General features: G+C 52.5%; 1 protein-coding gene across 1 annotated transcript; it reads left to right on the top strand.

Annotated features, from left to right (window-relative positions):
• Positions 1–3,461: 3,461 nt before the first annotated feature.
• SOX21 (SRY-box transcription factor 21) lies at positions 3,462–5,022 on the top strand. The gene has a single exon (XM_033147885.1). It carries the CDS (start codon positions 3,685–3,687, stop codon positions 4,540–4,542), a length of 858 nt encoding a protein of 285 aa, XP_033003776.1. The 5' UTR covers positions 3,462–3,684; the 3' UTR covers positions 4,543–5,022.
• Positions 5,023–13,745: the final 8,723 nt, after the last annotated feature.

Genomic DNA, 13,745 nt, shown 5'->3' with positions numbered 1-13,745 from the left:
CAGACTGAATGAAGTTCGGGGGCTCATGATCGATCTCTGGAAGAAGAGAACTTATAGAAGGAAATAATACCGCGATGCCCAACCGAAGTCCCAGTTAAGTCGCAGCGCTTGAATTTAAGCCGACTTTGTTGTCGCTGAACGACACCAGCTGGACAAAACGATCTGAATTTCAGTCCGGAGTGAAACCGATTTAAGCCGTGCTAGCACCAAGGAGACTTCAATCGGTTTAAATCCAGACACACTGCGCCCACGCAGTAGATACAAAGCGCATTGTCCCTCCCTGGGAACTCTTGTTTAACTCTCACAGAGCTATAGTTCTCAGCACCCATAAGAGCACATTTCCCAAGATTCGTGGGCCGGGCCAGAGGGAAAAGGAGAAGGAGGAGAGAGGTGTGTGTTTTAGATGTACTTTAAATGTGGATCGGGCTGGCAGGTGGCTGCAGGAATTCTTCACCTGCATATTTGGGGGCGGGGAGGGTCACTTAAAGGAAAGGTGGATGAGTTCAGAAGCAAAAGGTTTGAGGGTTAGCTGCCGACGGATTGCAGGGTCGAAGCAGGTAGCGGGACAAATTTAAGGAGGAGTAAGTCGCCGGTCTGGTGGGAAGGCGCCCGGCAAAAGCGATCTGATTTCAGAGCTATCCGACGTGGGATATCCCCACCGACTTCTGCACTCTTTGATCCGAAGCATCCTTTCATGGAAGTAAAAAAAAAAAAGTCCCGTTGATTGAAAATGAATTGCGCCTCCCCACCAAAATAATAATAATAAAATCAAATCAAAGTAACGCATCCTCTGCAGAGCATCATTTCACACACAGTGATAACGTTTCCAAAGACGTCGGAGGGGAGATTGGAGGAGCAGCCGCAGGAGGAGCTCCCTACCGAAGTTGATGCTCTGAAGTGACCGAATTTCGGAATAAATCGTTTAAGAGAGGGAAAGGGAAAGTGAGAGGCGTGGTGAGGGGGGTTTATTGCCTCCCCCTTGCAAACTGCAACGGAAGAATTGCGCTTGTTGAACGTCCCCGTCCCGTCCCCCCTCCATGGGCGTAGCCAAGAGGGGGAAGGGAGGGGCAGCTGCCCCCAATCAATAAAAATAAAAAATGCATAGCAAACTGAGGTTCTGCCTCCCCCCCCTTAACAAGAGGCATGTCCCCGCTAACAAAAATCCTGGTTATGCCCATGCTCCCCTCCCGGCCGCTCGTCCTGCCTGAGCGAGCCCGCAGGGGAGGGGGCGACGTGGGATCGGTGCTTCCCCCGGCTCCTTGCCGCCGGCCCTTCCCCCTCCCATCCCCGCCACGTCCCTCCCCCACCATCACCCGCCTTGTGGTATTGATCAGAGTTCTCGAATCGAGGCAAAATAAGCTCTGCCCCCCTCCCGTCCCGTCGATCAGCCTCGCCTTCGCCGGGGAAAGAGTTAATGGTCCCTGCCGAGCCGAGCCGGGCCGCTCACTTCCACACACCACGAAGGTAAGTCAAACCAGGCGAGCGGGTTTTCCCTTGACAGACAGACGGGCATGTCAATGCGACGGCAGCGGACCTAGCAGGTGATCTGGTAGCAGGGAAGCAAGGGGCCGGTGAATACCTGGTTCCCCTCCCCAGCTTCCGCCGTCCAGGAGACAAATATTGGGGGGAACCGGGGTCCCCTTCTTCTCCGCCGTTAGCTCCCTAAGGATTTTGGGCCCTCCTCCTTAATTCAGGACCCCCCTCCCCGTCAGTTAAGTTTGAATTGCGCGTTTTGATGCGCTCGTTGTCCCTTCCCCTGCCTTCTTCAGGATCTGTCCCGGGTCATTTTTCCCCCGGTGCGCCCAGGTGTGCACCTCGGAACGAAGCGCCGCCTCCAAGTAGAAGAGCGTTTCCGAGAAAACTTCTCCAGGAAACTGTCGAGGCAGCACTTTTTTCCAGGAGAGAGAGAGAGAGATCCGCGCGGACCAACACTCTCTCTCCCCATGACTGGCAAATCGCTTCTTGGAGAGGAAGAGGGGCGAGAGCCAGCCAACGAAGCGCGCGCTCAGTTTGGGGATCCTCGCGAGCGATCGCGGCCGGGGTGCGATTGAAGCGGAGGGGACCCCCCTGTCGAGAAAGGGGAAACCGTGGCGGCCCCGTCCGCCCCCTCTCCTCTGCTCTGCTTCGTCCACAGACGAAGCCGGATGGCCGGCTTTTTCGGAAGAGGAGGGCGCAGCAGGGTTTCCCAAAAGGAAAGGTCCCGGAGAGATGGCTCTGAGTGCGCACGCGCCCCGTTTTTCGCTTGCCCTGGCGGCGGGCGGGGGGGGGGTGTGTGGCGGAGAGAGAAGGGAGAGAGGGAAACACCCCCCCTCGCCCAGTCCCCGCCCCTCCCTCGAAGGCCTGCGGCGGCGTGAATGGGAGACGGAAATGCGCTCTCTTTAATCAATGGAACGCGGGGGAGGGAGGAGGGGGAGGAGCCATGGGGGGCCGCCCATTCACTCGCCTGACACCCCGCCCCCTCCTCCTCCTCCCCCGCCTCATGCCCCCAGATACACACGCTGCCCATGCACCATATAGGCGAGCCTAATGCCTTCGCCAGCGCACAGGGAGTAGAGCCTGCGTCCCGGAGGCAGCAAGAGGGGGCAGCTGGCACCCAACGCTAGGGCTAGATACGGATATAAATACAGATACGTAGAAGACGCTTCCAATCTAAGGGCTTTGCGCCTGGATCGTCCGTCATCTACACCGGCCGCGTTTTAAGCTTTTGTTTTGTTTTGCTTTGCTTTCCCTCTCCTCCCTCCTCCCTCAGCCGCCTTCCGGCCCCCACAGGCTCGCCCTAAACTTCAGCGGAGCGGGGCGGGCGGGAGGAGCGAGCGGGCAGAGGTGGAGCCGACGGGAACTTGTGGCAAGTTTGCTGCGAAAGCGGCGCGGCAGCGAGATCGGGAGAAAGGAGGAGCCGCTCCGGAGAGCGCTTGGCCGCCGCAAGAAGCGCGATCGCCGGCTTCTTCCTACTGCGCCCTCGACGGCTGCGAGGAGCTGGTCGTGGCGAGCAGAGGAAGGGTGCTAGCGGCTGAGCGAGACCGGCGAGCGAGGATGGCGCCCGGAGAGGAAGCGTCTCGCTCTCCGTCAACATAGAAGGAAAGCTGACGGAGAGAGACGGGCGGGCACCGGACAGCCTGGCTGAGGGTCTCTGCGGGAATCGGACAGCTCCCGTCCCTCTCTCTCTGGCAATCCAGATCGACTTTAGATTGGTGCATTTGACTTCAAAGAATAACATTCGTAACTAAGTTTTTTTGCCTGCTCGCACCGTCGGGTTTAAACTTTTCTCGGCGGCCAGTCATGCTGCCGGTGGCGACAGCCCGGGGCTCCTTTGCTGTCCTCCAGTCGGCTGTCAAATGCCCCGATTCCCGCCAAGAGTAAACGCCAGTCGCACTTGGGTGTTGCAGGGAGCGCTTTGCACCTACTCGAGCTAAGGAGGGGGCCATTGGAGGGCGGGGGGCGTCGGCGAACGGGATCCGAGGAGCAGGAGGAGAACCGACGGCGCGCCTAACCACCGCCAGTTATAGGCCGTGGCAGGGAGACTGCGGCGGGGTTTTGCCGGAGCACGTTTCGGGGTTCGGAGAGAGGGGGCAGGCACCCCCGAATTTGGGCGTCCGGAGCGCAGGAGCCACCATTGATTTCCTGCGGGTGGCTCGCAGCGACGGGCTGGGCGCCGCCGCCGCCGCCGCCGCTGCCGCCGCGGGCATGGCCAAGCCGGTTGACCACGTCAAGCGGCCCATGAACGCCTTCATGGTGTGGTCGCGGGCGCAGCGGCGCAAGATGGCTCAGGAGAACCCCAAGATGCACAACTCGGAGATCTCCAAGCGCCTGGGCGCCGAATGGAAGCTGCTGAGCGAGGCGGAGAAGCGGCCCTTCATCGACGAGGCCAAGCGCCTGCGGGCCATGCACATGAAGGAGCACCCCGATTACAAGTACCGGCCGCGGCGAAAGCCCAAGACGCTGCTCAAGAAGGACAAGTTCGCTTTCCCCGTCGTGCCCTACGGTTTGCCCGACGCCGCCGAGCATCACGCGCACCATCTTGGCCACCACCACCCGGCCCTCAAGGCGGGCGCCCTCCACGGCCACGAAGCCCTGCTGGCCAACCCGGAGAAGGCGGCCGCAGCCGCCGCAGCTGCGGCCGCGCGCGTCTTCTTCCCCCCGACGGCGGCCGCGGCCGCGGCTGCTGCTGCAGCGGCCGCTGCTGGCAGCCCTTATTCTCTGCTCGACCTGGGCTCGAAGATGGCAGCGGAAATCTCATCGTCGGCGTCTGGAGGCTCCGGCGGAGGAGGCGCGGCGTCGGGGTTGCCCTACGCCTCATCGCTGGCTTACCCGACGGCTGGCGGCGCTTTCCACGCGGCGGCGGCGGCGGCTGCCGCGGCTGCAGCCAGCGGCGGCCACACTCACTCGCACCCGTCCCCGGGTAACCCGGGCTACATGATCCCCTGCAACTGCAGCGCCTGGCCCAGCCCGGGGCTCCAGCCCCCGCTGGCCTACATCCTCCTGCCGGGCATGGGCAAGCCCCAGCTGGACCCCTACCCCGCGGCCTATGCGGCGGCCCTATGACATCCTGCCCCCCACGTTGGACCCCTGTACAGAGGAAGCCTGTGGGGCGCCTGGGGGCTGGACTCCGACGCCGGACTCTAGCCGACTGGACCCTCTTCTTCCCAGCCTGCTGCTGCTGTTGCTACCGCCGCCGCGGTGCCCTCCAGCCATCTGCTCTACGGGGCCGCCGACTGGGGTTTCCGGACGAGAACATTTCGCCTCTCCATCCGTCTTGTCGCCTCCTTCGCCGCCCGTCCATTTCTTCAACCTGTTGCCTTCCCTCCCCCCCTCCAGAATCTGCTCGCTCTGCTCCTGTCCTCGGGTTTCCTCGACGGATTTGCTGGAGGGTGATGGGTGGAGAGAGAGGAGAGAAGTCGCGCGTTTCCTTGCCGGGCATCCCGGTGGAGACGCTTCGGGTAGCCCGTTGCCTTTTCTCCTCGACGTCTCATGGGATTGCCTTTTTCTTTTCTTTTCTTTTCTCTCTCCTTAACCTCTCCTCCCTCCCCCACAAATCCCACCCTTCCTCTCTCTTCCCCCCTCTCTCCACACCCCCGCTAAATCCAGCCCTGTCCACAGTAGGTCCAGAAAAATGGACCCAAACCCAAAGCCATCAGCCTTGACTCCATGCTGAACCAAGTGGACGAGGCGCGCACAGCTAACCACCCCGCGAAATAAGCAGAGTTTGATACCTCGCTTTATGAGGAGGAGATCGGGTCACTAAAAGGAGAATCAGTATGCACTATCGCTGTTGGTTTCCTCCTAGCTCCCCTCCCTTCGCCCCTTTCCCCTTTAATGTATACAGCAAAGTTCCCCATGACAACTTTTGTATTTCTGGAGAAGGGACCTGTAAATGTCTACATGCGCGTGGGAACTTTAGGTGTAAGACTGCTTCGCTGTATTATCTGAGTCACTTTTTTTTTATAACTGAGATATATATATATATATTGGCTGTGATCCTAAGCACACAGTACCTTGGTAATGGGTCTCGTTGCAATCAATGGGGCTTGCTTCCAAGCAAAACTGTGCAGGAGCTCGAGTGCCATAAATAGACAGCGCCAACCACAGCAAAACACCGAGGCGAATTGCAACAGACTGCGAAATCCCTTTTCGGGGGGGTTTCGGAGTTCAAACTAAAAATAAAAATCAGACTTCTTGTCTGAGAGATAATTCTATACTTTCTGTGATGTTGGCGTATCCCAAACTGCTGTGTTTCGAGCGAAGACGTTTGAAATAAATCACCCCCCTCCTTTTCGGACACCTCACGGCAAAACCTGGAGTGCTTCCATGCGATTTGGCCCGACTGGGGAGGTGGGGGAAGGGAGAAAATATTCTCCTTATTATTCTTTTAAATAAAAGCATACAGGATTCAGTTGCAGGAAATGATTTTGGAGGGCGAGGGAAGTCATTCTGAGCAATCTCTTCCATTTTCGTTTACTTTTGTAATGTGTATATTTGGATTAATGTTTGTGAATCAAGTTGGCTAACCTGTATTTAGTTTCCTTTCCTTTTGTTTTTCGCTTTCTGTAATATAAGGTTTTTGGAAGGGGGGGTAAGTTTTTAAGTATTGGTTTTAACATTTGACGTGTATAAATGAGTTTGCTGGTGTGTTCTAATTTAAAATTAGACGTCTAAGCTATATCTGTACATTTAGAATCCGACTTACCACTCTGTTCATTTTGGAACAATGAGTTTAAATAAAAGCCTGAAGCAGGGGAAAGAGAAAATACTCTAGTTCTTATTGAGTTACTTACAAGATTTTAATCTCAATCGCCCTTACCTGCTTAGGCCAGGTGAAGTGTAAGGTATCCTCCAAAGACTTTCTTTGTTTCGCTTTTGAATAGATTGACTAGGAAATCTAAATCGGACCATTGTAAGGTAGAACTAAACCCTGATTTATCACATTTGAAATCGTGAATAGGAAAGTAGGGTTTCCCCCCCTTTAAAAAAAAAAATCCAAGTAGCTCTATTATGTGGGGGATGGGTGGGTGAAGAAAAAGAAACAGCATTCATTTGTTGGTTGAATAAGACACACAGGGAACCCTGAACCGGTTTCCGTGTAGTGTTTTCAGAGTAGAAAGTTGTTTGCCTGCTCTGTCTTCCCACTGCAAAGGGTTTCTCTGCTCCAAATCTGCGCAATTTGCTAAAAGTATCCTTGGGATATTTCTTATATTGCACACCTTGAGGTCGTCACCTGGCGCTAAGGACATGCCGCCCGGGCCTGTTTGTTTTCAGTCTGAAGCAAATAATTAAAAGCAGAGCAAATGGGGAGTCACCCCGGTTAAATAAGCTCTTTTAAGGACCATTGATTTCAGTGGCCAACGTTTGCATGCCGCCCTGCTAAAAATTAGCGGGCACTTTAACGCTGCACCCCTTAAAAAAACAACACCCCTTTAAAATTTCATCCAGGTAAGCACATATCAGATCGGTTTGCCCAGCTGCAATTCTTGGCAACCTGGACTTGGAGTGGTTTCTCGCTCCGGTTACTTTTGAGAATCCATCCTCAGGGCTGCGGTGGCCCTCGGTTTTCATTGAGCCGGTTTCTTAATTTGTCGAGGAGAGAAAGGAGGATGGAGAAAGGCTCATTGAGCAAGCCTGAAAGGGAGGGGGCTACTACTTCACCCAGCGGATGGGGAATCGACTAGAAATAAAGCCCCCCTTCAATCAATTTCAGCTTCCAAATCTGTTTTTATTAGCCTGGAAGAGTTAGCTCCCTGTTCCAAGGCTGGGCCCAACGTTTGCTTAGAAAGGGATTTCTTCTTTCAACCCCCCTCCTCGCTGGACGAAATTTAGTTTTCTTGTGCAACACCCCCTCCTCGCTGGACGAAATTTCCAGCGCCATTCTTGGCACGGTTGCTTGGAGGCAAGTCCCGCGGAAAAAAGCAAGCGGTCTCTTGCTCCCAAGCAAATGGGCACCGGCGTACACACGTGCGATTGCTTCCTAAGCGCGTCTTTTACTTGGACGGAGCTTCAGTGGGACAATCTCAACCGAGTATGCAGAGGACTGGAGCCTTAGTTTTCGGAATGAAATGTGTGTGCATTTTGCGGGATGTGGGTCGGTGGGATTCTGCGTGGAAACACGTCCCAGCAAGGATGTCTTTCCTGACCTGGCACTGCTCATTAAAGCGATCTTCCTTTGTCGCCACTCCAGCTGTCCCCCCCTCCCAAATATCCTAAGTGAATTCATATGGTTAGGAGCGATTATGCAAACTCGGACTGTCCAGGGGTAATTAGCCCTGACACGGTTAATTAAATCCTTTTCAGGGCTCGCCATCTTCCACCCCCCCTCCTTTTGTGGCAGCCCATCATTGCTTCACATGGAACTTCCTGCTGCTCTCTAGAAATCCCAGCCCTAAATCTTCCCTGACCCCCTCTCTGTTTTGTGGACTCGAGCACCCGGGAGGCACCGCTGGCTTTTTAGGCGCTGTAGGGCCTTATTTGTTAACTCCTAAGGCCCGTCGAGGGGGTGTTCACCAACGGAGAGCTTGTAAAGGGTGGCTCCCCCGCCTTTCCACCCCAGAAACCCCTTTGCAATGCACGTGGAAATGGCGTTTCTTGTCCGCCTTGGACAAGAACGCAGAACAAGGGGGCAGAAATTGCTCCAGATTAATCAACCTGCCCCAAAATTAATCATTCTTGTCCACTTTTACAGAGCTGTAAATCGATTGGCAGGACTGACCGAATCCCTAAAGGAACCTCCACCCTCTAGTAATACTGTAGTAATAATGCACGTTGTGATCTTGTGTATGCAACCGTGGTAAACTTTCGACCAACTTTGCCGCCTGAAGCGTCCTAGAAAGGAATAGACGGAAGGGTGAATCGTTTGTTTTCCCCGATAAGCGGGATTGTACGTGGAAATAAGTCCCACCAACAAGCTCATTAATAAGGCAGCTTTAAGCGGATGGTTTTAGTTTTAATTTCCGACTATTTCTTCGCATTCCGCTCGGGACAGGGACCTGGCAGTGGCAGTCAACCGTTTTTGCCCAAGGATCGGTGGCTTTTGCAAGATCAGAATTTCCCCTTGCAAAGCTCAAATGTGCAAAACATTTAAAAAGAGGAAGCGAACTGGCCCAGGGCTGGTGCAGAGATCAAGTTCCTGGTCCTGTTCTTCACCCAAGGGCGGGGGTGGTCCCAACCACCACCGCCTAGCAATTAATTTGCAACGACGTTGTCCACGGTCTCCAAGTATTTGAATAAATACTTGAAGCAACCATCTCTTAATTGCAGTCTGGGTTAAACAGAGACCGATGAAAGTATGGAATGGGTGTGTGTGTTTTTCACAATGGGCAGCTTGTTTCCTAATGTCCCCGTCCCTGTCCTTACTCCCGTACCTCCCGCCCCACGCCGTGGAAGGGAACCCAGATTTCTCCCGTGCAGGTCACTTCCGAAGGAGGCCGAAAATTCCTGGAAAGAATGCAGAGGAGGCGAAGATTCCACCAGAGAACGGCAAGAGCGCCAACATTCCACCAGAGAACACCGGAGAGCTCAAGATTCCACCAGGGTCCCTTCGACGACAGGGGTTAGAGACGGGGCGGCGGCGCGAAACGTCGGGGAGGACAACATTTCAGACCTGGAGATCTGGAGCCCCCCAGATGGGACGGAGGAGGCAACGGCCTCTTGGAGGGGGACCCGGGACGCAGCACTTTTGCCCTGAATTAGGACGACACCGCTGGTCCCCGAGCACCAATCGCCCCCCCCCCGGGCCACTCACTGCTTTAGAAACTTTCCTAATCTCCCCCTCGCCCCTATCCTTCCCCCCCCCCCAACCCGGCCCTTCCCTTTCTCTCCTCCCTCCCGGTATCCCTCAAAGGTCACCACTTCCCTTTTCAAAGACTGATATTATTAATTCGCGGACAATTTCCCTCTCCTCCGCAAGCTCCTTTTCCTCTTTCCTCCCTCTTATTTCCCCCCACCCCACCCCCCCTCTCTCTCACACACAAGGGAAATGGGGGCAGGGAGAGAAAGGACCAAATCGAGAAAAGCTCTCTCTCCCCCCCCCCTTCCCCTTTCTCCTCTTTTTTTTTTTTGTTCTGCAGTGGGAGCGTTTAGACTGTCGAGGGTTTTTTTTGTGCCAGAACAAAACCAGGGGTTGGGAGGTTCTGTGAGGGTGTTGTTTGTTGAAGTGGAGCTAAGAGAAAGCGGCGGCATTCTCCTCTTTGTGAAGAAACCAATCAGTGGTATTTGGAAAACTGTTAGCATTGTGCATTTCTTCTGTGCCCATTGTGAAGCAGTTCTTTTCACAAGGCTTCTTCTTCTTCTTCTTCTTCTCTTCTTTTCTTTCTTTTTCTTCTTCTCGGGCTTTTTTTCTTCTCTCTCTCTCTCTTTCTCTCTCTCTCTCTTTTTTTAGCCGATCCAGCTGGCCAGACTGAATAGCGGTGCAATTGTGTACACGCTTTGTCCCTCCGGCCCTTCAAGTAGCCCCCTTTGAATAGACTAAGTTGACACTGCATGACAGAGAAACAACATAATAAAAAATACATGAGCCCCTGAATGGGAACAGGCGCATAAATAAATAAAATGGGTGACCAAAACTGGATAAACTGAATGACAAAACGGTGAAAGGGGAACAAAAAGATATTTAACACGCTAGATTAGCATTAGAATGCCATCGACAAGACTGAACAATTGATGAATAGGGTTACCGGCGAAGAAAGAAAGAAACTAAATGCCCTTTGAATAGATTTTTTTTTTTTGCGTGTGTGTGTGTGTCGAGGGCACTGAATAGAATATGCTTCTTGCAAGACTGAATGAGAAAAGGTAAAAATGAAGCTATGCAAATTGAGGGAGAAGATGGGCGTGCGTGTGTATACGCGGCTATGCATATAGAGATGCACACGCATATAAGTACATATGCATGTGCGCGCGTATATGTTTGAGAGATGCGCATCTACGCATGCACACGCATATCCATGCACGCGCACACACTGCACTGGCAGATGCTTACAGCAAGCCGAATTACTGGATATAGATAGCCATATGCGGGGCATAATACAAAAAATACATGCTAGCTGGGGATATATGTACATACATCTGTGCATATTTATTTATATATTACACGCACTTTATTTTTAATTGAATGTTTTCCCCCCAGCTTTGTGTGTGTGAGAGAGAGACCCTTGCAATTTAGGATTTATAAGGTATCGCAGCAATATCCGCGCTTCTTTGCATAGTCTTGGGACGGGAATCAAATAACTGGATTGATCGTAGCCATTTCTCAAGGCCTAACTCTTTGACGAAGGAGCGGATCTCCCCCACCCATCACCAATCTTTCCCAGACAGGTTAAGTTCCCGCGAACTGACCTCAAATCCCGCCCGGTCCTGAAATTCAGCGAGCGAACCCTGGAGGTTGCTGCTGCCGCCTGCGCGCAAATCACATCTTATCTCTCTGGTTCTCTTGTTATTTATTTCGTTTCTTCCAAGTGTCGCGTTTGTGGGAAGGATGGTCTTCCGGGCATGCCCCCGCTTGGGAATGTGAAGTGGTGAAGGGAAAGTTACAGGAACTTTTCGGGAGATGTAGCTAAGGAGAATTAGGGCAGGACCCCGAAAAGTTTGCAGAGAGTTTTTGCAGTCTTTTTGTGGGGTGCTGAGGAACAAAACGCTGCAGCAGCCTATGATCTATCTAGCTCCCGGCTAGAAACTGTAGACACACATACTGGAGCGGAAAAACCTTTCCGTCGCCTTCTGTGGTCCATAGAAATGACGAGAAAAAGTCCTTCGGGCATGGTTCCTCGCTTGGCTCTCTTTGTGGTCTGAGCAATATATGGCTGACCCGCGTCAGGATGATGCGTGTCGAGGGCGTGCTTTCTCGAGTTGGTGCGTGTTTGCTGGAAGAGGGTCGGGAACTGGATCTTAGGGCGTTTTCGCTCCCTCCGATGCTGTGATACCTCTCAGTTCTGCTCCCTTCTTTGAGCAACCAGATACTGTTTGTTTCTTGTTTCTTGTTTTTTTTAAAAGTTCCCTTCTTTATAGCCCCCGTAAAGCTGAAGTTTAGCTAAAAGTTTCTCCACATGTCTCCTTGACAGCCTGCTGTTCGCAGCCGCTTTCTGACGTTTTGAAAACTCGCCTAGTTTCCAGCATATAAGAGCGCACCTTTCCCAATGCGAACAGGTGCGTGATGCGCGCGTTGCGTGCAGCGAGCGGGAACGACCCGTTTTAAACGGGCGTGAGTCTGTTTCGATTTTGCACCGCTGTTGCAGGCGAGGGCCGTTCCTGCCTTGAACCTGGACGTAAGGAAGCCTCCTCCAAGTATATGCCGCGTTTCTCTGGGGGAGGAGACCCCTCTTTGTGGCCTCTAAAAGGGGTGGGCGGGGGGAGGAAAGTGAAGTGTAAATCTAGTCCGATTCAGTTGCACTGAATCCCAAATAAACCAAAGTGGAATCGGATTGCAACAGGCATCCATTCCCCAGCCCACCCCCAATAAATTAATTCGGTGAAAGACCATCACAGGTCGGAGTACGTTTTCTGCACTAAAATCCACCCCCCCTGGCTGTATGCTTTAAACCTTCGTTAAGTATAATGTCATATCATAGACGCACACACGTGTAATTCCATAGGAATTCCTTTTTATTTTTCTTCTCACATGCACATTTCGTCCTTTGAAAGAACACCCCCCCCATTCATTGAAACTTTCGCATCTACAGACCCAGGGAATTTGCCGGTTGCCTCTGACAGGTTATCCTCTGTCGCTCGCGCGCGCACCGAAAGTGACACTTGTTTGAGAAAATTGCCGTCGAGGGTGCCACGTACAAACACAGTCGCCCCGCTTTCCTCCCTTGGAGTTTCCTCCTTGCGCCCGGCTCTTTCTTTCTTTCCATTTGGAAGAGAGGGGAGCCCTGGGTTGTCAGGGAGCCTTTGAAGAATCCCTAACAACTGCCTGAGTTAGCTGTGGGCAGAGCAATGTACATAATTTCTCTTCCCACCCCCCCGCCCGGAAGCCCGGAGGATGCAAGTTGGCTTTCGCTGGTTTCAGAAATAAAAACCGTGCTTCCTGATCTCGATTTGCTTTCCTTCCAACCGCACCCCCCCCCCCCAGCTCACCTCGCCAGTCCTGAGACTTCTTAGGTGAGTGAAAGGAATGAAGCAGTCATTGTAAACACCTCGTTGCTTTTTCTGAATGTGCTTATTATCATATTAGCAGAGGAGTAAGAGACACATGGCGCATTACTCATCCAGCGCCTCTAGGCAAAGAATTCTCCTATTGAGATCAACCAGTATAACCAGATTTCTTATGGGAAATTACAGAAGGCAGCTTTAAACGCTTCTCCCGGAAAGAGATTGCCAGTCCCCTTTCTCCTTCTCCTTCTCCCCCCCCCCATCAGCTACAAGCAAAAAAAAAGTAATTAGCTATTTACAGCTCAAGACTTGGAATTCAGCAAAGAGAAGAAGTGGGAGAGAGATGGAAATCACTTGGAGCACCCCAGAGGAGAGGGGCGAGGAGTGGCGGGCTGTGATTGGGATCCTGGCCACACTGAACGGAGAACAAGTCCTCTAGAACTCAGTGGAACTTGCTCTGGTGTAATCACACAAAGGGTCATCCTGTGCATATTGCTATGGATGGCATAATATACAGGTGTTGTTTTTTTTAAAGTGATAGGAATAATGTTGGGCTTTTGAAAAGGTATGATCAAGGAAGCAGGAGGAGATCTCTGTCCTCTTAGCACCACCTAAATTCCTTCATGGATTCCCCCAGCCCCTGCCCCGTGTGAGCATCAGAGAGACTTACATGTGTAGATCATAGATTACGTCCTGGTTCACACATGCATGCATATTACTTGATTACTCTACAGTTGATTACTGTATAATTTGGGCTGGGTCACACCCACGTTATTCGTCATTTGATGAATGTGAAATTTACAACCTGTCAGTGTGTAATTGGGCCACCACAGATATAATGGTACAGATAGCACCTCACACTACCTCAAATGCAAAAGCCGACTTTCCAAAGGAGTCAGGTCACATGTTTAGCTGCCGGTCATGCATGAGGCAGTCCTTGATGCTGACTGCATCAAAAACACTGGTGTTTCTGTCTTGTTTTATAGGCAACGAGAGACTACATTAAAGCTCCATCTCTGTACTGTATCTGTAATGGCCCATTCACACCTGCAAGTTATCATGATGCCAAGTGACTGTCAGGTATGTACAGTATCAAGGAGTCCTGTAAACTGCATGCATATTGTTTCCCATAAAATGGATGCCAATTGCTTCTGCAAATATTGGGAAGCTGCAAT

Source organism: Lacerta agilis, chromosome 4 (genome assembly GCF_009819535.1).
Source record: "Lacerta agilis isolate rLacAgi1 chromosome 4, rLacAgi1.pri, whole genome shotgun sequence".
Taxonomy (NCBI): domain Eukaryota; kingdom Metazoa; phylum Chordata; class Lepidosauria; order Squamata; family Lacertidae; genus Lacerta; species Lacerta agilis.
The sequence above is the reverse complement of the archived record's forward strand: the minus strand, read 5'-3'. Positions and strand labels throughout refer to the sequence as shown.